Source organism: Propithecus coquereli, unplaced genomic scaffold, assembly GCF_000956105.1.
Source record: "Propithecus coquereli isolate 6110/MARCELLA unplaced genomic scaffold, Pcoq_1.0 Scaffold49, whole genome shotgun sequence".
NCBI classification, from domain to species: domain Eukaryota; kingdom Metazoa; phylum Chordata; class Mammalia; order Primates; family Indriidae; genus Propithecus; species Propithecus coquereli.
The window spans coordinates 7990577-8015586 of NW_012150729.1; the positions used below are offsets into that span (position 1 = coordinate 7990577).

At 34.2% G+C, this 25010-nt stretch overlaps 1 protein-coding gene across 1 annotated transcript in view; it reads right to left on the reverse strand.

Annotated features, from left to right (window-relative positions):
* SCN9A (sodium channel, voltage gated, type IX alpha subunit) overlaps positions 1 to 25010 on the reverse strand; it is a 203711-nt gene that overhangs the window by 82344 nt on the left and 96357 nt on the right. Inside the window, exons 3-15 of the mRNA XM_012655824.1 lie at positions 23766 to 23884; positions 23338 to 23427; positions 22639 to 22767; positions 21077 to 21168; positions 19869 to 20081; positions 14958 to 15021; positions 13543 to 13684; positions 11588 to 11794; positions 9731 to 10018; positions 7437 to 7775; positions 4594 to 4723; positions 3184 to 3422; positions 954 to 1127 (exon numbers count right to left, since the gene is read on the reverse strand). Coding sequence (XP_012511278.1) covers positions 954 to 1127; positions 3184 to 3422; positions 4594 to 4723; positions 7437 to 7775; positions 9731 to 10018; positions 11588 to 11794; positions 13543 to 13684; positions 14958 to 15021; positions 19869 to 20081; positions 21077 to 21168; positions 22639 to 22767; positions 23338 to 23427; positions 23766 to 23884 — 2226 coding nt within the window. The remainder of the gene's footprint in view (positions 1 to 953; positions 1128 to 3183; positions 3423 to 4593; positions 4724 to 7436; positions 7776 to 9730; positions 10019 to 11587; positions 11795 to 13542; positions 13685 to 14957; positions 15022 to 19868; positions 20082 to 21076; positions 21169 to 22638; positions 22768 to 23337; positions 23428 to 23765; positions 23885 to 25010) is intronic.

A 25010-nucleotide genomic window follows, 5' to 3' on the forward strand; every position in this document is an offset into this window, starting at 1 on the left:
AAAATATTTGTCCAAGGTCATATAACTAGGCAGAATCAGGATTCAAATCTCCAGGTCTCGGACACTTCATCACTATTATGTCAATGCATCCATAGCTTTTCTGAAAATATGTGCGGTGTGTACTTATAAGGAAGCTGCAGTATAATTATAAAATGTGTAAGGAAGTATCAGATTTTCAAAGTGTTGCTCCCAAGAGACATGCTTGCAGAAAAAAACACTATCAACTCCGAAGATGATGACCTGTTATGGAAATAGTACTATTATTTACAGACCTCAACACTACTGAAAAACTATTTTAAAGTATTATACATAACCAGTATAACTGATTCATATGGTAAATTGTGAATATGCATAACTACAAGGCTACAAATCCATCTGACTTTAAAAAAAAAATGAAATGACCATGATGACAACCAAAGAGAGAAGCTGTAACACACAGAAGCATAACACACCAGAAGAGACTCACCAAATTTCCCACAACAAGTGCATTTTTGAATTCATCTGAAATTTTTTCATGTGATAAAAACCAGCTTACTAGTAATAACTGCTTTAAAAAGCCTTTATATTTTTGATATCAGACAACAATTATTTTGGGGAATAATGATTTGGTCCTTAATTATCAAATTCATAAAGTTATAACATATAATGGTTGAAATTCTATAAACCATAAACTTCTTACTGCAAAATAAATTACTGCCATACTGAGTAAAGAAAATATTTTTATTATATTAGGATATACCTAAAATTAGAATTGAAAATGTCCTCAAGATTGTGAAATAAAAATATGCATATAAGGTTAGCTCTTTAAGTGCATTTGTTATTGAATGAACTTTATTTTATTAGTAATCTTGCCTTTTTATTCAAACCCCCAAAAGTTTTAAATAATAATAATGCAAAGCCAAAGAAACACTCCTCAATTGTAGAATATAATAGTAAGTTTGGCTTATATTTACCAGTCTGAATGATCGCAGAACAGACAATCCTTCCACTTCCGATAGAAAAAGCTCCACTAAACTTAAAGTCACAATAATGCTGTCAAAAATATTCCAGCCTACTTGGAAATACTCATATGGATCCATGGCAATTAGTTTTAAAACCATTTCGGCTGCAAAGATTCCTGTAAAGACCTAAGTGAGAAATACAAGTCTTTTCTGTTATTATTAGAAGGTATGGAATCAACATAATTATAATGACTTTTTGCTTAGCGCTTACTGTATTTCAAACAATGTGCTGGATACTTTACAAATGGATATTTGCATCTCGTTTAATCCTATAAACTTGATATCACTATTCCCATAGCTTTCATATAAGCATCAAAGCGTTATAAAGCTCTAACTGTCCTGTTAGCTCTCATCATTTTTAGACAGCATTTTAGAAGAGCATATCACAATTTCAGAAAAGTAAAACCTTTGAAAATTAACACAGTAGCTCTTTGCAAAAGTTTATGTGGGTCAACAAGTTGTTTTGGAAGAATATAAAAAGAAAACATTGATACTGAAATTCTGAGCCAGTCTTTTTTCTGATCAGACTACTCTTAGAGAAATAAAGAACATGTTGACTCACTCTTTAAAGATTTATCAGTAGAAAAGGAAAAAGGATTTAATCGACAGAGTGGCAACTAAAGTAACACTTCCAAAGCTTTGACACAAGAATACATTGTGCAAAACATCATTAATTCATGATGTCAGTATCAAAGGACTCACTTAAAAAGGGAACAGTGAAAAACTTGTTTGTGAATCATTTGGGTACACTTTGACTGAAAGAATCTGACCAAAGAAGGGTTGAAGAGAAATGGTTGGTTTGAAGGGAAATGGTTAGATCTGTAACTGCATAAGATAATTTTAAAATTATGCAACATCAAGAGGATTAGCAGAGAGCACCTGGACTTAGGGTTGTGGTAATATTAATAGATAAGAGACACAGTGAATCATTTTTGAGTTCACAGGGATGCAGTCAACTTAGCCAGAAAGTGCTGACTTGCATGATCTGGACCTCCAATAACAATTAGAAACTAGATAGTTCTTCTTTTCACTAATGACAGACAGAGGGAGGAAGAATGCTAACTCTGAGATACAAAGGGTACAAACTTTTTGATTGGGAGTATTTGTAGACAATTTAGGAGAGAAGACAGATCCAGAAGAAACTCTTTGGTTTCAAAGATCAATTATATTGGGACCACATCAAAAGTAAAAATATCTTATATAGATATTCACAAAGACACTGAGTTATTCACAGTTCATAAAGAGTCATAAACTGGGATTCTTTGGCCCTAATAAAGAACTACTGCCTGATTCACATACATTATCAGAAACTGGTACTTTCTCTTTGCCATGAGGCATTAGAGTGTGACCGGTACTGCACATTTAACAGATCACTTTGGCATCAGTTTTCCTAATTGGATCCTATATATTCCAGAGACTGTAGATCACCTTCTTGCCTGCCCTTGTGTCTTCTGTGTCCAGTTCAACACTTGGTTTCTTAAAATTGTCCTTAAGGCTTGTTTATGTTAATTCATCGAAAGTGTGATGATGATGATGATGACGGCTTTAATTTGTTGCATACTTACTATATACCAGTGTAATAAGTTAAGTGGAAACTGTTTAATCCCCTAGCAATATGACAAATGGTATATGATCATCATTATAGTATAAATAAATATTATTCTTATTTTATAATTAAGTATTTTATAAATCATAAAATTAAAGACTATAGAGTTTAAAATATTTGTCCAAGGTCATATAACTAGGCAGAATCAGGATTCAAATCTCCAGGTCTCGGACACTTCATCACTATTATGTCAATGCATCCATAGCTTTTCTGAAAATATGTGCGGTGTGTACTTATAAGGAAGCTGCAGTATAATTATAAAATGTGTAAGGAAGTATCAGATTTTCAAAGTGTTGCTCCCAAGAGACATGCTTGCAGAAAAAAACACTATCAACTCCGAAGATGATGACCTGTTATGGAAATAGTACTATTATTTACAGACCTCAACACTACTGAAAAACTATTTTAAAGTATTATACATAACCAGTATAACTGATTCATATGGTAAATTGTGAATATGCATAACTACAAGGCTACAAATCCATCTGACTTTAAAAAAAAAATGAAATGACCATGATGACAACCAAAGAGAGAAGCTGTAACACACAGAAGCATAACACACCAGAAGAGACTCACCAAATTTCCCACAACAAGTGCATTTTTGAATTCATCTGTCATTGGGTGATGCTCCATAGCCATAAATAGTGTGTTTAAAACTATGCAAATGGTAATTGCAAGATCTACAAAAGGATCCATTACAATAAAATAGATAAACTTTTTGAATTTTATCCAATAGGGAGAGCAGTTCCAGATCAAGAATTTGTGTGCAAATCTGTACCACCAAGGTGGACATTTTTGTCTGGACTCTTCAAGTTCTGGTAGGAAAAAAAAACAACAACAGAGAACAAGAAGTCAACCATTTGCATATTTTATTACTATCCAGAAACAAATCAGCAGTGCACTCAAATATTGAAACAAGGTTTGTGATTTAGACTTTGGAAATTTAACAGTACTGTTTGAGTGAAAGAATAGCATATTACATAAAAGTCTTCTATCACATGCTCATTGACTAGATAGGAAGGAGGTGAAATTCATGACTAAAAGCAAACATGTGGGCATCTCTCAGAGAAAACTATACCTACCATGCAATGGTAACAGAAGAACTAATGTTTCCTTAATGGAAAAATGTGTATTTTCCATCAATATACATATTTCCCCCCTGCATTTTTAATCCCATGAAAACAGTAAAACAATTATTTCCAGAAAAAGTTTTTGCTAGTTCACAGGTAAAAGCAATCCCAGAACCAAGAGAGTATAAATAATTTATGGAGGGACTAATGCAATGGACATTTCACACCATTAGTCCATTTACTTTTCACCATAAACTTAGGAGGTGGGTTGAAACTTGGTCTGAGCCCACAGTGGGAGTGTGTGGGGTGAGGTGTTATGTTAGCCCACGGGCAAGATGGGACCTGGGACATGTTATGGGGGGTGGGAGGGAGCCAGCACATTTTTTTTTTTTTATTTCAGCAAATTATGGGTGTACAGATGTTTAGGTTACGTGTGTTGCCCTTGGTTCCCCCCACCACCGAAGTCCGTGTTTCAAATATGTCCATCCTTCGGGTAGTGCGCATTGCACTCCTTGTGTATACAAATACCCGTCCCCTCCTCCCTCCAAGTTGTTACCCTTCGATTCTCTTTGCTTGTTAGAAGAGAGAAATTCAGAGAGACTAGGTAGTTACTAAGATTATAGAGTGAAAGAATCATGTAACTCTGGGTTAACCTAGTTTTAAGCATCAATTACCATTAAGTTATTTATCTTTGAAAGGTAGTATCACCCAATGCTTGTTTTTAATCACAAATAACTTTATCCATTTTTTAAGCACATAAAAACGATTCTATCAGTATCCATCTTTACTGTCCCTCAAAGCTATTTTATGTTCTCTGAATTCTTCCTAAAAACTTCATGAACTTATTTAAGGCTGACCAAAATTGACATAAATTTTATTTAAGAATCTGTATGGCAAAGAGAATATTATTACATACCTTCTACGGTGTTTGTTAATATGCTTGCTCTACTCATTGCTCTTTGTCTGAGATTGGGGTCATTCAGCATATCCTCTGAAAGGAGATAAGAACTGGAACGTCTTTTTTTATGTTTTTGACTGGTTGTACCCTGGGGAAGGGAAAGATGATTAACTTAAGTCTTAGGAATAGAATTCTAATAAATTATAGGAATAAAATAAAATCTTGCTTATGTAGCTGTAGTGAGTAATTAAAATAGAGACTAGATTGCTGGATTTAAATCATGGCTCTGCTATATACTGGCTGTATATATCATAGGAGAGTTACTTTGTCTCAGTGTCATCATTGGTAAAAGGGATAATAATACTACTTGCTTCATATTCTTGTTATGAGGATTGAAGGATTAATACTGGTTATATTGCTTTTATCATCTCTTCATCTTTCTAGATTTGCAGTTTTTTCATACAGTTTTACCAAGTGAGAGGACTACATGAAAACAGTAAACAAATGCTTTAGTGCTGTGTATGTAAAGGGGTAAAACCTCATCATTCTCTGATAACTTTCTATAATTACCCTTTGTTGAAGTAGCAACATTAATGAAGGCTACTGTAATGATTGTTTCTTACTGCCAAGGAAGACCTTGTGAACTGAGCTGAGTATATGAAAATAAATGACTCAGTTTGAAAAGAACAATTAAGACTTGAGGGAACTGTAGCAAAATGGGGAATCCAAGCTCCATGTGAAAGAGGTGACCACTGTCTGTTCAGCTCTAAAAATTGTTGCCATGCAAGAATTATGAGCTCAGGCATACTGGATATATTCATTTTATGTAAAAATTTCTTATTTTTAAAACTTGGCAACTAATTCAAATTTAAAACACTAGGCTGGTTCAGTGCAGGCCAGCAATACATACACACATACATATTCACATGTATGTACACAAACAACTATACAACTCTACATCTATAATCTATTTGCTTATATGCAGTATGTGGTATATATTTTACAAACATATATACTTCTAGAGTTGTAAAGTTGTATAGTTATAGTCATACATGTATGTGATTCAAAACTTAGACATACAGGCATAAATATGTGCATGTGTGTATGTATACATGTGTATGTGAACAGCCACACACGCATAACTGCAGGTGACTTTTTATAGAGATCTCTCAATAACCATGTTTCTCTGCGATAGTCTCTAATTTACTGACATTCCAGAAGCAGAGATTTTTCTCCCCCAAATTTGAACAAGAATTTCCCTGATTAAACAAATTCTTTTCCATTTAGACATGTTTCAGGTGTGGAGATTATATTATTTAATATTTGTTATGCAATGTTTTTATCTAAACTGCCACACTTTTCTGTTTATTGCATTTCTACTAGGATCTTAAAAATATCCACTAATTCTTCTAGTTTTGTAGCTTCAGCTTTAGGATTTATTGTATTATTAATTTTTCTGTGGTAAAAAACAAACTTTTAAATAAAAGCACTTCATTTTAAAATATGAAATAATCTCCAAATCTGATATGAATTACATAATATTTTACAGATTACACACATCATTGAAAAACAAAACACGATAAAAGTCTGATTCCATAGACATTCAACATGCTCATTTGCTAAGGAAAAATACTTTGACGGATGGGCTTAAGCTGTAACATGCAAGCACAGAAGTCACATATTACCTAAAAGCACATGCATTTATTCAAACTGACACGTGTGGCCATGGCTTTGATGGAACTTTATTCTCACTTGAAATACTAGTATCTGAAAATATGAATATATGAATATGTAGCATATGTTCAAAGCTTGTTGGGTTAGTGAAAGCCCTTGCTGATATTTAACAATGCAGCGTACCATAATGGATAGGCTAAAGAGGTATCCTGGAAACTCCAGTAACTAGAAAGGTCTCACTTTCAAGCTGAATGAGACAACTTTACCTAACCATTCCTAAAGTCCTGGAATTGTTATTTTGAAATGGTTGTTCTAGTTTTGTTTTTGTTTGTTTGTTTGTTTTTTGTTTGTTTTATCAATGCATGTGTTTTGAATATTTTGTTTTGATTCATAGACTCCAGACAAAAGATACTTTTTAATTAAAATAGTTACATTTATGTAGAGGAACTAAAGCATAGCCTTTCTAGATTATTTCCAAGATAAGAAGCTTACTGCACATGGAGAGACAACAGAACACTGTGGATAAGAACACAAGCTCCAAAACAGAGAATCTCTGTTTAAACTTCAGAGCTATCATTTATTAGCTGAGTGAACTTGGACAAATTTCTTTATTTCCCTGTGCCTCAGTTTTCCTATTTGTAAAATAGGGACAATAGTATATTATGACATAGGGTTGTTGTAATTACTAAACACATGTTTGCTATTATTATTGTTAGGATCTCAAATACGATCCCTTGCGATAAGGTAATACTAAGTTGTGACTTGAAAAAGATAGTATGGGCAAATAACCTAAATTTCTTATAGAAATGAGACCTATTAGTAACTAATAAGATCAGCATTATTAATGCCATTTTTGATGATACATATATATCTTTTATAAATTGTTCTCTAAAGAGATGGTTTATAATCTTCAATTGTAAAATCAATAAAGTACTTTTTTTTTCAAAAATGGGATTTTAAATATCTTTGAATTAGTGGCCTACAACACATAGTATGAGGATTAAGTTAATGAGTTAAAGGTGTGTTTCTACAGAAAAAATATTGCAAAATGCAGAGCCATTCACAGGACCAGAGAGAAGGTCCCTCCAGCAGAGAGATTGACTGATGCAGGAATAAGGGCCCAGCCATGCCTGGGCTATGTAAAATGTCCTTACGCTGTCATCAGAAGTTGCCTTATCTATTATCACCTCTGGCAGAAGCTGTCCATTGGGGAGCATGAGGGCTGAGGGTCCATCAACCAGGGAGACCACACCATTGCAGTCCACGGCACTGTGCATCTTCCCGTTCACTGGCAGCATTGGGGGGGACCTACTGGCTTGGCTGATGTTACTGCTTCGCCGCTCCTGGGGTCTGTGGGGCACGAACAGTGAGCCCCTTCTGCTCTCATTGTCTCCAAAAATGCTGTGCTCATCGTCAGCAAATTCAGTCTCAGATCCCATATCTCTTCCTCGACCCTTGAAACTAAAAAGACTTGTTCTGCTGCTCCGTCTTACAGAAAACAAGGAGCCACGAATGCTGAGTGGTGACTATAGAAAAAATAAAACATGACACGTATCAGCTGAAGCATCTACTAATAGAAGTGCACTTCACATAACTACTGCTGAACCTGTTGGTCTAGGGGCAGGTGACTTTGTACTGATTTAAAAGAAACATATTTTAAAACAAAGCAATTCAGCAAGAAGACAAATTCTTGCAAATAAGGGATGAAATTATTTGAAGGAGTCATCCTTTCAGGAACAGGTAAATTATTTGTTGCTGTACAGCTCTCTACTATTGTGGCCTACAATGACCACTTTATTCTTTTTATATCATTCATTTTTCTGTGCAGAATGTATCACTTTAAAAAGGAATTTAGTATTACTACCTGTTATTTAGCTTTTCCTACATTAATCCCTAAGTTCCACAAGAAATTGCAACTTTCTTAAGACCAAAGACTTTGCTGTATGTTTCTTTGCATTGCATTGATTGCAACACACCTTACAAATTGAGAGCTCATTTAAGGCATATTTTAAAATACCTTTTAATAGCAGCGAGTTTACAAAGTCATAAAATATTAGAACTTGGAAAAGAAGTTGTACAACCCCAAAGAAGGAGAAAAAGTCACATTTATGTGACTTATGTCCAGGATAAACTGTTTCTATAAACCAAATTGAATGCAAATTCTTTGGAAGTATCTAGTTCAATAAACATTCGTGCTTACTATGTAAAGGAAAAAGTGGCAGGCATTGGGAACAATGGAAAACGGGTATGACAAGTTTTTTGCCTTAAAAGTAACTTGGACTGCTGTTGTCATATTTGTTTTTATTGATATATGTGTTCAAGTTCTGTCTCACCATCTAGATAGTGAAATCTTCTAAGGCAGGGACTCGATCTTTTATTTCTGTGTATATCAGATGGAGTCTTACAGACTTAAGTAGTAGAAGCTAGAAATTTTAAATGAAGGCTAAGTTGAGAAGGACAGTAATTCTGAATGGGGCACTGAAGAGCAGATTGGGAGAAATGCAGACGACAGAGGAAAATTCGTGGGATGGTGACACCTGAGCTGATGGGTGAAGAATGGTACTATGACAGGAGGAAACAAGAAAGAAAATGATTTCAGTTAGGGAAAACCATGAGTACTAAGCAATGAAGGTAGGAAAGTACAAGGCGTGTAGGTAAGAATGAGGGCACATGAAGGCAAAGGAAGGTGGGAAGGTGAAGCTGAACTCAGCTTATAGCAGGATAAGATATGGGTTGTCTGTGGTCAGTGGTTATTCAACAAGGATTTTTGTTTTGTTTTGTTTTTTTAAGCTGGGGAGGGGGATTACTAGATTTTTGTTTTAGAAAAATTATTTGTGGAGTCGTGTTATGAAAAACAGGGAAGTGCTAAGATGAATGGAAACAATGGTTCATCTTTGGAGTTTGTACTGAACTGCAGGAAGGGAGGCCAGAGATATGGAGATTTTGATGGAAAAAGACAAAAAGAGAAAGAGAAATTCCACACAGCAGAATTATTAGAGCATGGGGCTACATGTTAGCAGCTGATAGGGTTAGGGGTGGAGGATGTCAAAGGCTTCTACAAAGTTCCAAATTAGGTAACTGATATTCTGGTGACATCATCACCTACAGTGGTGAAGAAAAAAGAGAAACTAGTCTAAGATTAATTTCTAATAAATGAGGCATTAAAAACTACAGACTACATATGAATATGAAAGTTAATCTATAGTGTGAACAACCTATTTCTATAATGGTTCTCAGGAATATTTTGTTTTTAAAACTGTGTTTATTAGAGAAGATATGACAATTCTGAAACTATAACCTCCTTCAAAAATGATCAAACTTAAATGGGAACCATAAATACCTATCCATAGGTAGGTTTTTACCTAAAAACATACCAATGAAGTCACTCACTATCTTCTCCTGAGATCCCTTACCCCACAATAAAACATTGTGCTCTCTCATCCTGCCTCTGACAGTACACATTTGGCAGTGTTCCTGGTACCTGATTAGGGGTAGACAATCTCTTTTCACGTGCTCGCCTGTGCCCTTCAACACCAAGGTGGATACTTTTTCGCCTGATGTTCTCTTCTGATTCCGATTTGGACAATTTCTCATCATCTCCCTTTTCTTCCCCACCGGAGAGCTTCTTTTGATTCTTTTTCTTTCTTCTGTTTCTCCTCTCTTTAGCACTTTTAGAGCTCAGTTTGGATGTTTCCGAAGAACTCTCTGAGAGACCCATAATTCTGCTTCTCCCAATACTTGTATATTCAGCTGCTGCCACTGCTATTGCCTGTTGAGCCGAGACATTACACATAAATGAACCATTTTCAAATTCTGGGAAACCCTATTACAGGGCATCTCTCTGCCATCAAAATAATTACCTTGTGCATAGACTCTGTGCATGAAATGATGGTTATCTTTATACTATGACCCCAAAGCTTACAGAGCATATATTCACTTCTTCTGATTGTAATAAAAGCTTCATTATACTTTGGAATTAAACTGTCACATATTATTAATTTGTTTTCAGTAAAGAAAGTGTAAATATTCTATGCTAAAGTTTTACTAGGTAACTTTGAAACATAAAACTCACATAAACTGTGTAAAGATATAATTAGTTTCTCAGGTAATTAACTCAAAATTATCAATAGAAGCAGGCACTTTATAAAGATTCAGTTATCTGAAAAATAAAAGAATTATTAAAAATAACAATATCTCCAAAAAATGGTAAGGCCAATTGTTATTAGCCTGAAAGTGATTTCTAGGGATTTCCTAGGTAGTACCTGGTACTACTCATTTACTAAAAAAAAAAGTTTTTATTATAAAAATTTTAAAATATTTGTTAAATTGGAAAATAAAGATATGAGATGAAAAATGGAAAAACACTCATAATTGTACATTCCAGAAATAATTGGTGTTAATGTTTCTTCCAATCTTTTTATATATGTATAATTTTAAAATTGTGATTATATTTAATCCATCATTATTTTAACAGATTTTTCCTCATGACAGAATTTTCTTAAAACATGGTTTTATGGCAGAATAATACTCTAAGATATAAAAATATCGTAAGTCTCTTAATTATTTTCTAATTTTTAAAAATTTTAATGTTGTCTGGGTTTTAATATTATTAAAATGCTATGCTGAACATTTTTGCATCAGAGTTGCTCTGCATTGCATATTATTACCTTTCTTTGATATGTTAGATTCCTTGAAGAGATTTAACTAGGTCAAACCATCAAACAAGTTTTAAGACTCTTGCAGTACATTTGAATTTATGTTTCTCTTAGTACAAGCCTTCAAAAGCTTTTGCACTCAAGTACCACTTCGGAGAGAGGATTAAGTAGAAATTGTCAAGGCTCTGTGACTTTGCTTAAGGTGGCCACAACCATAAGTATGGCTTTCTTAGTATCTCATGTTTTACCTTAAAAATCTTTGCAACATTAATAAAAAAATGATGCACGTTTTGCTTTCTACTCCATAGAGTATCTGTTAACTTTAACATTCAAATAATTTTCCTGAAACCATTGTATATAATTGGTACAGCAAGAAAATGCAATACATATTTTGGGACTTTGAATAATAGCATACAAACTGAAGCATTGTGGGTAACAGGATTTGGAGGCACAGGCTTAGAACGTCTTTCATGCAGGAGTGAGCTGATTTTTATGGGGAAGGTGTCAATAGCTCAGTCCAGAACAGGATCCTTCATTCACACTAGAAATGAAGATGCAGTTTATATACAAAAAAATCCATTAGGGGAAATTGACCAGGGAAAGCTGAGCATAGACCAGAGGGCCTCTGATGTTACCCTTTGCATTTCTACTCTGAGGAAGAAATTTAAACCTAATAACAATACCTCAGCTTCTTCTTGCTCTTTTTTAAGTCGGTCTAACATCTGTTGAAATTCTAACTCTTTCTGTTTTGCTTCTTCAATGTTTGCTTGGTTCTGTTCTTCATAGGCCATGGCAACCACAGCCAGGATCAAGTTTATTAGATAAAAGGAACCCAGGAAAATCACCACCACAAAGAAGATCATGTAGGTTTTGCCAGCAGCACGCAGTGTCTAGGGAAAAATGCAAATTGTTATTTTAGTAATGCTAAGTTTTTTTAGTAAATTATTTCAACCTGACTGGGTTATTAGGCATGGGTAAATTTGACAATTTTGTATAGTCTCATGTTATCCAAAAATATAAAAGAATAAAATATCTTCATTTAAAACAACCAATGTTCAATATATTTTCAATACAAAAGACATAGCAATGTAATAAACCTGTACTAAAGTTAGGTATGATCCTTGATTATTAAGTATAATAATATAAAAATTCTATAATTTTTCCTGCAGTATGAAAATCACTGATAAAACTAGCTCCTTTGCTCATTTTCAAATTTTAGGAGCAGGTCATATCTATGGTCTCTTTAACTGTTAAAATTCTATCTTTTTTTTTTCCTTTAAAATGAAATATTAATGATAGCACTGAATGTCAACCCTAGGCAGAGAGCCTTATTGAATGATTTTATCTATTTATCTCATAGGTATTTACTTTTTAACTAACATATTTATTAATTTTAAAATACAAAATACTTTTTATCATACATTTTTAAATTAATTCAAAATAGTACAGATATTAAATGAAAAATAAATCTCTCTCTCCTACCTCTGATGTCTAGCTACTCAATTCCCTTTTCTATAAGTTATTTTTTACTGATTTCTTCTCTTGGATAAATTCCTAATAGTGGAATTGTTAGGTCAACAGGTATATTCATATTAATTTTCATAGAAATTCCTATGTTACCCTTTCCAGTGGTTAACAGCAATATGTGAGGAAACCTGCTCCCCATACCTCAGTTGACAATGTCTCTCTTTTGAGCTCCCTTTTTTACGTTTTTTGGATCTTTGTCATTCTGATAGGTGAAAAATTATATGGCACTATTGTTTTAATTTGCATTTCTTTAATTTTGAGTAAAGGTGACCTCCTCTTGCATATTTAAAAAAAATCATTTGCATTCTTTTTTTCCTGGGAAGTTCATTTTAATATAATTTGTTCTCATTTATAATATTCTCAGAAATTAAGTAAGCATAAAACAGGACAAAAGAAGAATCTGAGAAAAGTGAATCTGGCATTTCTAAGAAAAGTGATCCATTGTTATATATAATACAGACATTTTGGTTTCCTTCCTTGTGGGGTGGGTGCTGAGAATATATAAATAAATGCTTAAATAGAACTCACAGCCCCAAGAGGTTCACTTTCAAGTTAAAGGAGGCAGTCACCTGAAGTAACAATTACAGTACAAGAGATTGATGCTATAAACTGAAGAATCTACAAAGGGCCACGGAAATCTAGAGGAGGGAGAATTGTCTTGGGAAAGGAAAATTTAGAGAAGTGAATTGAGTCTTCAGCTGTAAATACGAGTTCAAAAACAAAACATGGTGTGCACGTGAGCACAGGGAGCTTCATGTGTTCAGTCGATTCCATGCATGCATGGAAACCACTGCATGTGCAGGAGTGATTTGACAGAACATTACAGTATGTTTTCTGCTATTTTTCTAGGGCCCTGTGGGATGACATATTGAAAAATGGGAAAGATCTGGAGATCAAATATGCCCAGAAAGGATAAGAAAATTATTAATGATTCAAGAATAACCCACTTTAAGAGTGCTGGGAGTAAACATTTGTAATTTTAGGGATAAGACAATAGAGTTTCCTCTATTCTCAACTGGATAAAAATCCTCCTTTTATGAGGCTCATAAACAACATACATCAGATTTTTATGCCATTCAAAAATGCAATGCATGTTTGTCTCGGCACTCACCTGTTGGTAAAGGTTTTCCCAGTAATCCTGGGTCATTAGCCGAAACAAGGCTAAGAAGGCCCAGCTGAAAGTGTCAAAGCTTGTGTAGCCATAGTCGGGGTTTCTGCCAGCTTTCACACAGGTGTACCCCTCTGGACACTGACTACATGTGAAAGAGAACATTACACATTAGAGTGGGTTCAAAACACAAGCTAAAGAGCCCTACTGAAAAGTTATAAATCCAAGGTTTCTTCCATAGGGCAACAACCATGAATAATGATTAAGAACACATGATTTAGAGTTAGGACGAAATGGATTTGGATCCTACCCTACTATTGACTAGTTGGTGATTTTGTCAAATTACTTGACTTTTCCAAGGCACGGCTCTTTCTGTGAAAACAGCATAATAACACCTACCTCAAAAGGATAAGATTGGTATTAAGTTTAAATAAGATAATGTGTGCAAATTATCTAGCCTACTGCCTGCACACAGAAAGCATTTAGTAAACGGTAGCTACTGGTGGCATCATCTTCATCATGATCATCATTATCATCAAAACTTGAAAACTTTCACCAGATGTTTTATAATAGTTCTTGGATCAATAAGAATTTATATGCAGGCCTCTACCAAAACTGTTTCTCCCATGTTATTCTTGGAATGGATTAAAATAAAGAATATTCAAAACATAGCAATTGTGTAAGTTCATAAAATTTGTAGCTTTAAGACTTTTTTCTTTCTAAAACTGGTAGATTGGTTTCCATGATGCCATTACATAAATAGAGTGTTCTGAGGTTCTTTTGGAAGTTGCAACCTTATCTTGTTTATTTCTATGTTCCTGGTGTACACAGTGCCCAGCGAAGAGATACCTGGATAAAGGGACAAGCAAGAGAAAATGCCCTGCTGCAAAATGAAGTTGTATGAAAGAAACAGCAAGATGCATATTTGCATAAATATGAGATTCTTAAAATATCTTTCCCCAAGTCCATACGATCCTTTTGTTTAGAGTGGCCAAAACACTGTACTCAGTTACCTGTGACTCACATTCAACTGAAGAATGGGTAGAACTTGGGGATGGAAAGAAAAATTGATTTTGTTACTCTCTTTTTCCAGAAAGAAGGCAGGCCAAAAACTACCCAACGAACTTTTGGTGGAATTTTCTGGAAGTAATTTTTTCTGCCTCCTTAAGATTTACATGACTTGTTTCTTATGTTAATGTAAGCATTACCTCAAAGTCTTGCTTTCAAGAGTAAGCATTAGCTATGAACATTTTTAAAGTCTGGATTTGCTGTGGCAGAGAATGACTCAAATAATAGCATGATTATATTGTTTTATATAAAAACAATACAGAAGCAAAAATTCTGATTAGCAAACTTATTGAGCATGTTTTTCCTTCTTTTTTAGCCTTTAGAGTAAAAAGAAAACAAATATTACCTACCCTGAATCTGTGCTGAAACCACAAAGGAGAGCATCTTTGGATCCCTCCAAATAATAAAAATATTCTGTTTAAGAAGAATTTGAACAAGATTAACATTACAGAGTGTAAACTTTAAGAGTAATAAAGCAGGTAAATTGATCAATATAGACACAGATACATACATTCAGCCTGGTCCAGGCAATGTGAAGCCATTTATTTATCATAGTTTCATATATTCTCCCTAAATATTCATTGATAACTTCTTATGGGCCAGGCAGTGAACATGAGGATAAACATAATAAATAAGATCACTTGTTCTGTGGAGCTTGCTTTATGTTGAGGTGAGGGTAGAGTTTGGGGGTGGAGAATGACTTAAGTGAATAAATAAATTTACAAGGCATTTTCAGACAGTGATAATTGCTTTAAAGAAAATAAATTAAGACAAGGTGATAAGATGCAGTCCCAGGCTGGGAAGTCCTTTCAAAGGACATGACGTTTGGAACTGAGACCTATTTGTGACAAAGAAGCAGCCATGCAAATATCCTGGTGAGGAGATATTTGGGCTGGGGGAAGAGCAAGAACCAAGGCCCTAAGGCAGAAATGAAGTTGGTGCGTGGAAGAACCAGCAAGATGGCCAGCCTGGCTACAGTATGGTGAGTGGGAGGACTGTGGCGGCAGAGGTAGGCAGGGGTCAGATCATATCAGGCTTTGCATATCATTGAAAGGAATTTGGATTTTAAGTATGATTAGAAGTATGATCACGCATTGCTTAATGATAGAGATACATTCTGAGAAATGCATCATTAGGCAATTTCATCACTGTGACCATCATAGAGTGAACTTACGCAAACCTAGATGGTGTGGCCTACTACATACCTAGGCTCTATGATATAGCCTGTTGCTTCTAGGCTACAAACCTGTATAGCTTGTTCCTGTACTGAATATTGCAGGCAACTGCAACACACTGGTAAGTATCTGCATATCTAACCATATCTGAACATAGAAAAGGTACAGTAAAAACACTGTATTATAATCTTATGGGACCACCATTGTACGTGCAGGCTATCATTAACCAAAGTGTCGTTATGCAGTGCAAGACTGTAGTAGAGAAGTGGAAAATAGAGATACAAGATATCGTTAACATTTTAAAATGTCACTGTGGTTGCTTTGTGGGCAGTGGACTATAGACGAGCAAATGTAGAAGCTGGGAGACCAGTTAAATGACTGTGGTGAAAAATGACATGGCTACAACTCAGAGACTAACTGTGGATATGGAGAAAAGAGGATGGAAGCAGAGTGGACAGGAATTGCTGATGGAGGGCATGTGAGGTGTGTGCAAGAGAGAGGACACTGGGGAGAGGGTGGTGCCTGTTACTGAGAGGAGGAAGACTGGGCCAGAGACGTCTGGAGAAGAATCAGGAGCTCTGTTTAAGCCAAGCTTACTTTGAGATAGTTAATTAGGTATTAAACTGTATTTTTCAAGTAAGCAGTTGGATTGATATGAGAGTTTGGGGTGAACAGAGCTATCAAGGATGGAGATATAAAGATGGGAGTTATCATCGAATAGATGGCTTTCAAAGCCATAGGACTTGACAAAATCACCCAGAGAGAAAGTGTAGCTAGAAAAGGGAAATGAAGGGAAGAGAGGGGAGGACAAGGGAGTGGAGAAGGAAGAGAGAGGAAAGAAGGAAGAGAACCCCTGACTGAGTCCTAAAGTAATCCAAGAGAGGCAAAAATCAGTAAGGCAGTATTGTAAATGAATAAAATTTGTTTTCTGAAATTTTCTTATTGTTCATTCACCAATTAACATTTATTTAGGACATACTAAGTTCTGGGTGTTGGGAATATGATGGTGTAGCAAAGGTATATTTTCTACAAAACATGCTACCCTTTGTGTGCATTTTCAGTGCAAAAAATTCTCATTATCTTTTCTGTCTTTCACAGTTAAGGCTTACTCCTAAGACTGGAGGCAGATCTAACCTTGCATAATAAATGTCTATAGGACTAAAAAAGTTTTGTCACCTCTCCCAAATATTCATTCTATTTAATAAGGGACTACTTCCTCTTTGACTCAGGTCAAAGAAAAACAAATGAGATTAGTAGGAGACTTTTGGAGTAAATAGCGTAAGACAGACTTTGAAGTCAGATATTCTTGGACTTGAATGTTGTTTCTATCCCTTCCTATGTAAGTGAATTATCTTTATACCTTTAAGCCTTAGCTACTGCATGTGTAAAATATGGATAAGAATAACTACTTTATAGAGTTGTTGAATAGTGTAAAGGCATTTTGCATGTAAAGCACTTAATACAGTGATCCGCACATTTTATCCTTGTTGCTCAAAGAAATATTATTAGTAAACTATTATACAATTTCAGATAAATTAATTGACTGACTTACAGATCATCATTTTGTCTTACTTAGAAAATACAAATAAAAACAATAAAACCTTTAAGTTTGAGGTGAAGATTTAGGTTAGAATGTGCATGAACAGCTTTTTGAAAAAAAAATCCTGTTTCCTAAGGAGGATGGGCATGGCAGAGTGAGGTGAGGGAGGCTAAGATGCAATTTTGCATACACAGACCTCCAAGATATTTTACTAAGGAAGGGTTACTTTAGAATTATCCTTTAATACACGGGTTCCTGTTTACCAGTCATTGAGGAGCCGCATTATAAAAATGGGCTCTAGAGCTACCTGTGCTAGCACATTGCCAGGCTACCATATTTAAGTCAGTTTGAGAACGATGAAAGGTGAAGCAGTGTGAGTAGCTCACTCTGGTTATGTAGAACATTTTATAATAATTTTTAAACAGCTAGACATTAATTATTAGGATAGTTGGCCTCAAGAAAATTTAAGGGTTAACATCTGGAAAAAAAAATGGAATGCAAAAGAAATAAATCATTGCTTGTGTGCATTCAAAAGTCGATGATTCTGAAAGATAAAGAGTGAATCATGACTCAGTACTTCCACTTCTGGGTATATACTGAGGATAGAAAACACATATCTGTACAAAAATTTGTACATGGATGTTCACAGCAACATTATTCATTATAACCTAAAAGTAGAAACAATCCAAATGTCATTCAACTGATGAATGCATAAAAAATATGGCATATACATACAATGGACTATTATTTACAATAAAAAGAAATGATGTATTGATACATACTACAACATGGATGAACTTGGAAAACATTATGCTAGGTGAAAAAAGCCAGATACAAAAAGCCATATATTGTATAACTCCATTTATGCCAAATGTACAGAGCAGGTAAATAGGGGCAGAAGGTAGACTAGTGGTTATCAGGGGCTGCGGTAAACAGGTATGGGGAGTGACTACTAATAGGCACTGGATTTCTTTAAGGGGAGATGAAAATATTTTAAATCACATAGTGGTGATGGTTGCACAACTCTGAGTATAGTAAAAAAAAAAAAACCCAGTAAATTGTACACTTTAAAAGGGGGAATTTTATGGTAGGTGACTTATTTCTCAATAAATCTATTTTTAAAAAGTGGGACAGTATGTTGGAAAGGTTGTGGGTAAGGGTGGGTAAATCTCAACTTCCCACAAAAATACTATGGGGGAAAAACAGAAAATTACAAAAATCGATATAACAAAAATTTAGAATCGATATTCAATTTAGTGCAGATTCTGGGGAAATTTTCTATTAATTTTGAGACCAATGTAGCAAAATGGTAAAACACAATTGGTGACCTAATCATTCTATGGTTAGGTCTATCTCCCCTGGCTCAGAAAGACAGCTTATAGAAACTTTGTATTGCTTGGGCTTATGAAAGTCGAGGTATACCCTCAACCAAGGGGGAATACTACAACTCTGAGAAAACCAGTGCTGCGGGTCAGGTTGGAGCATAGTGCCTGCAAATGACATATTACTTTTTATGATCTAAGGAGAATCTCGACCTTTCCTCCCTGATCTCCTTCTAACAAAGGCACACATATTTGAAATGTTTCTTGATTTCCATGTCACATCTGGATAAATTATCTATGAAGGCTTGTGTGTTCATGTAGGCAACATTATACAGACACATTCCAGGTGTCAGACAGAACGTACAATCTTGATCTCATTTCCATCCAACACTCACCACCAGTTTCAGTGAGAGATGCTGTGCTAGGGGATAACTGTGTTGAAAACATGCAGTTCATGCTTTATGTAACATACTCTAATTAAGCAGAATTAAGCAGACTTCTGAGACCGTGTGTATAGATCACCTCATGAGATACCTACAAAACTACTTCTACTGAATTAAACTTTGATGTGAAGCCATCAGCCCATATTTAGGAAAGCCATTAGAAAAAGTTGTAAAACTCATAATTGGTTATTATAAGGAGAGTACTGATAAAGCTAAATAAACTTTTGCTTTGTACAAATCTTTAGAAATACTATCAAGAGACAGATACTATTTTAACATTTGATAATTAGTATTATCATTATATCGTGATTAATATAAGATTTTATATTATAGTTATATGTATACTCTAATAAATTTAAAAATAAAATTATATTATCATATAATAAATATATCATATTAAATATAAGCATATATTATATATTGATAATAAAACCATAATACATAAAATATATAATTTATCCATATAGTTAAGTGTAATGATAAATATCATTAATTCATAGCTAAATTTATTTCTCTAAAGCAAGTTGATTCTTTTTTATCTTATAGAAATTGTGAATTATGGAACTATCCGATGTTCCTATTGCCAGTACTGCTAGAATACTTAGAACCAGGAAGATTTATGAAAATTATGTATAATATAATACAAATTCACATTATAGCCACTTCCTATACATTTGAATAGCTTTGAAATAATTAAAATGAAAGCAACATTTCATTGTTAAAAGAGAATAATGTATTTAGCATTATTTCAACCTATTAACAACTGTGGGGACATTCTTACTTCTAAACTCTTCTTCACTCTCAACGGTATTCATTACGCTTTCTAATGTTTCATTATTTTCAAGTGAATTCCGGAAACATTTATGCTTCAGGTTGCCCATGAACAGCTGTAGTCCTATTAGTGCAAACACACTCAGGCAGAACACAGTCAGGATCATGACGTCAGAAAGCTTCTTCACAGACTGGATCAGGGCCCCCACAATGGTCTTCAGGCCTGAAAACAGGGTAGGGTGGGGGGAGGAAAGGCATTCATAATGACATAAAGCCTCTGAATGAGAAACAGAAACAGAACACAAGCTTTTGTGTTAAGGCATGCATTATATCAAATCTATGACCTTGAATAACCTGATTTTAAAAAAGCCTACTAGCTCAAAAGGATGGATTTGCTATTTTACATATACTTTGTTTCTATATATTACAGCAAATGATTAAAAATCTTAAAATATTCTTAAAGAAAATTCTCGTTTTCAAAAAGAATAATTTGGCTGCTCAAACTACTTGTAAAAATAATCTTTATAAGTTCTAATTCTGTAAATGCTTGTCAAACAAACCACCTCTCTATAATGGCACCAAAACAAATCATAGCACAGAGACAACTTATAATGAACTGATTTTCAATAAAGAAATGGTTTGTTGAGAAAAATATAAAACGATGTGTCATGCCATACTCCCATGCTGATATTTATCTCTTTCTTAACTATATGAAAAGCAATGAAAATGAATTGAAATTTTCCTTCCTGGATAAGCAAATGGAAAATGAATCCTTACACAGGAGGGAAAATTTCAAGTTGAGATGTGAGCCAAGTGGTCATCTTCATCCTCCAAGACCCATGCAGTTGATTAAACTCAAAGGCTGACTTTTAATAATGATTGTAAAAAACAGAAGAAATCAAATTTAATTCAAATTGCATAAGAGAAAGGTTTTTTTTTTTTTTTTTTTTTTTTTGCCTTTCCTCCAAAGGATCAAAGTCAGCCCCGGTGTTTAACTCCACTCTCACCTGGAATGACTGAAATTGTTTTCAATGCTCGGAGAACTCTGAATGTTCTCAACGCTGAGACATTGCCCAGGTCCACAAACTCTGTCACATATCTGTAATAGGGGAGTTTATATACAAACACAGTGACAACACACACACAAACGAACAAAGAACAACTCCCAAATAGTTGGAGTTATGAGTGGCCTAATGCTTCACACCAATTACTTCTTACCTGGGATTACAGAAATAGTTTTCAAAGCTCTCAATACTCTGAAAGTTCGAAGAGCTGAAACATTGCCTAGGTTTACAAATTCTGTTAAATACCTGTAGAATTAAATCAGAGTTATTCAGAATTTAGATAGAGTCTATGATACTTACCTGAGCCTTTAGTCAAGGTATTTTCTACATTTGGAACTTCTTTTTTTAAATGTATAGTTCTGCAAGTCTTTTTTCTATCATAAGTAATTTAATATAATTTGCTTTGATTTGACCCAGTTGATGCAAACAAAATACAAATATTATTAATGTGATTTCATATACTTAAATGCCTAAATAAACAATTAAAAGCTTCAATTATTTACCCTTAACAGTATGGCAATATAGATTTTTAATTTCCTATAAAACATTGAAAACAGTATGCTAAGTGAAAGAATTCAGACACAAAAGGCTGCAGACTGTATGATTCCATTCATATGAAATGTCAAGAATAGGAAAATTCATAGAGATAAAATGCAGATGAGTGATTTCCAAGGGGTGGGTGGAGAAGGGAATAAAAGTGACTGCTAATGGGTATGGGGTTTCTTTCTGGGGAGATCAAAATGTTCTCTAATTAGATAGTGGTGATAGTTGCATAACTTTGTGAATGTACTAGAAAACACTGAATCACATACTCTAAAGGGTGAATTTTATGGTATGTGAATTGTCTCAGTAGAAAAAGGAGACCCACGTGAAAAGGTAGTCTTTTGTGCACAGTGTTTTCTTATCAGCAGGTAGCAGATGGAACTGTGGCATCACACGTGACCTTGAAAGGAGGGAGCCTGATGGACAAGGAGGTGGGCAGGGTAAGGGAATCGGAGACCAGAAAGCTTAAGACCCTTCTGTATTGTCTAAGTGGCTCCAATAAACATGGATTACTTTTATAATTCAAAATCATAAGGAAAAAATGTCACATCTAGGTTTGAGATTAAAAAATAAATGTTGCTGACAAATACATTTGGGGAAAGATTAGTAATTATGAATAAATTAAAATTATATGTTAATGTGATATTTTTCCTTGAAAATAAACTGTGGATGCATATGTAATGCATATATAATTCATTGATGTTAGGTTTAGTAAGCAGTGACAGCTCTTGTAAAAATATTTACTTTTATATTTTAATACACTTAGCCCTTAAATAGTGCAGGTTAATAAAAAGAGCACTGTACTTATAATTAAAAGCTTAAGGGGTTTTTGTGTGTGTGTGCTTCTTACAGGTTTTATGAGTTTTTTAAATAAGAACTTGGAAAAAGTGTGAACCTAATTGTCACTGCATAGACTGTCCATCCAAGCGCTGAGCATGGAGAAAGATGATCAATCTTCATAATGTTATATCCCTTTGATTGGGAAATAGTCTTTTTGAAAAATTTAATATTTGCCTATCAAATATTACATATTATCTTTCATATAGCTTTCATTTCCCTTTAAATATGAGCATTATATGCAGGAAAAATCAGATCTGAAAGACTGTTCTTACTGGAATACTGTGCTGTCTAAGATTTTCACGTTTGCTATTTCAAAAAAGTGAAAGTACTTACGCAAAAACAATGACCACAAAATCCAGCCAGTTCCATGGGTCACGAAGGAAAGTGAATTCTCCTACACAGAAGCCTCTTGCAAGAATTTTTACAAGTGATTCAAAAGTATATATTCCAGTAAAAGTGTACCTAAACATAAGAATTCATTGGGATATTGAGTGTATAAAGAATAAAGCACCATGTAAATCTTTATAATTTATTTTCTCTGATTAACTAAAGGAAGGCATCTATTGGAAGGTGGCTGTTCATTTATGGACCCCGCCTAACTATTAGAATAAATGACAATAAAGATTGTTCCAGAAAATACTAAAATATACAATCAGAAACATTCCCAGAAAGCAGAGGAACTGGAAATAACCAAGAACATAGGTAATTAGATCTGCCTCGAAAATTCCTACATTGCTCCTATCAAAAATACAACCAAGAATAAGAGATATGTAATATGTTTAAGAACAGGGCAGGGCATCTAATGAGTTCATTCTTCTAGAAAACACTGTAGCATCTAAATTATTCTAATCTACTGCTAGCAGGTTAATACCATAGAGGAGGAAAAGAAAAAGAACTGACAGAAAAGCAACTACACAACATGGGAAGATAAACATCACAATTTTTGTAGATGCAATAATTTCCTGGCAGGAAAAGGAAAGGATGAAAACGATAACGTTTAAGCTATATTAAAATGCACTTATACCCACTTACTCTACATTTTTGGTCCAATCTGGAGGATTATTCATGGTCATAAATATGCAGTTCGTCAGAATAGTACACATGATGAGCATGCTGAATAAGGTAACTTAGAATCAAGGAATATGAAAAGAGACCACAGCAGGAACTTTGAATATTAGATGTTGAAATGCTAACAACTTTATTTGAGAAAATAAGTCTAAATGAATTTACACACTATCTTTTTTTATCTCTTTGAACAAAAGAGTAATAAATAAAAGTAATATTTCCTAAGATTCTACTATTGTCAATCTTCTCTGAGAACTACAACAAATTATATTAAAATTGATAAACTAAAAACCAGAGTATTTCAAGATGCAAAAGAACTAAAATCTATATTTGAATAAAATATCACAAACTACACCTTAAAGTACCATGGGAAGTAATCATTTTGAAAAGGATATGAGTGTACTAAAATTTTAATAGATATTCTTCTTAGAGGACTGAAAGGAGATAGCATGTACAAAGCAGGTGTGGCATTGAAACGGAAGATCGCTTTGCCTTTATTCAGTACTATGAAAGTCTGCAGGAAGAAAAAGAAGAGTATGAAATTGGGAATCCAAAATTTCAACTTAGCACATTGGTATCAGCATTTCACCTTTTCCACACGGTAGTGCTGTATTAAAGAAACACTTCCAACAGACTCCAACAATGTGGTTCCAATGCCATCAATGCAGTTATCAGTGTTACCTTGGCTAATGAATTCCAACTCCATTTCTTCTTAGTAGATTAAGAATTGAGCTATTTATGAGCACATAGATGTTTCAAAATACTGTGTCTTCTCTTTTTTGTATCCCTTCAACAATAACAATAACTGTGGCTATTGAAATTAGTTTAAAATACAACTCCCTTCTCTTCCATTACATTGCATTTTAAGCAAACCAAATAGAAATTAGTTATCCTTGATTTTTACCATAACACCTTGAGAATTTTGATAATTCCTGGCAATTGTCATGATTGGTTGCAAATATTCCAAACTATGAGTTTCTTTCAAAAAGTATTTTCATAAATTAAAGGAATGTCAGAGTTGGAAGAATCCTAATCACCCCATTCAATTTCCCTATTTTAGTTGTAATACTAAAATTAAAGGACTTGCTTGCTACAAACCATGGTAATTTAAAAAAACAAATGAATCAAATCAAACATTCTTAAAATATGTTAGTGTAGCTGTTGCATAATGAGTGACATTCTCCGTGGCTTTGATACTTAGTTAAGAAATAAGAACAAACAAACAAATAGCAGCAACAACAAAACATTAAAACAACCTAAGGCATTGGCTTGGAAATCAAAAAAACAAGTTCAAATCTCTGTCTCATTTTTCTTCAGTTGGCAGACAAATTACTTGTGCTAGCTAGAAAACATTGACTTAGTCTTTTTGTTGTTGTTTTGTTTAATCTGAGTTTTATGTAAGTTTTTTGTTTTTTGTTTTTTTTTTTTTTTTTTTTGAGACAGAGTCTCACTCTATTGCCGGAGTAGAGTGCCGTGGCATCAGCCTAGCCCACAGCAACCTCAAACTCCTGGGCTCGAGCAATCCTACTGCCTCAGCCTCCCGAGTAGCTGGGACTACAGACATGCACCACCATGCCCGGCTAATTTTTTCTATATAGATTTTTAGTTGTCCAAATAGTTTCTTTCTACTTTTAGTAGAG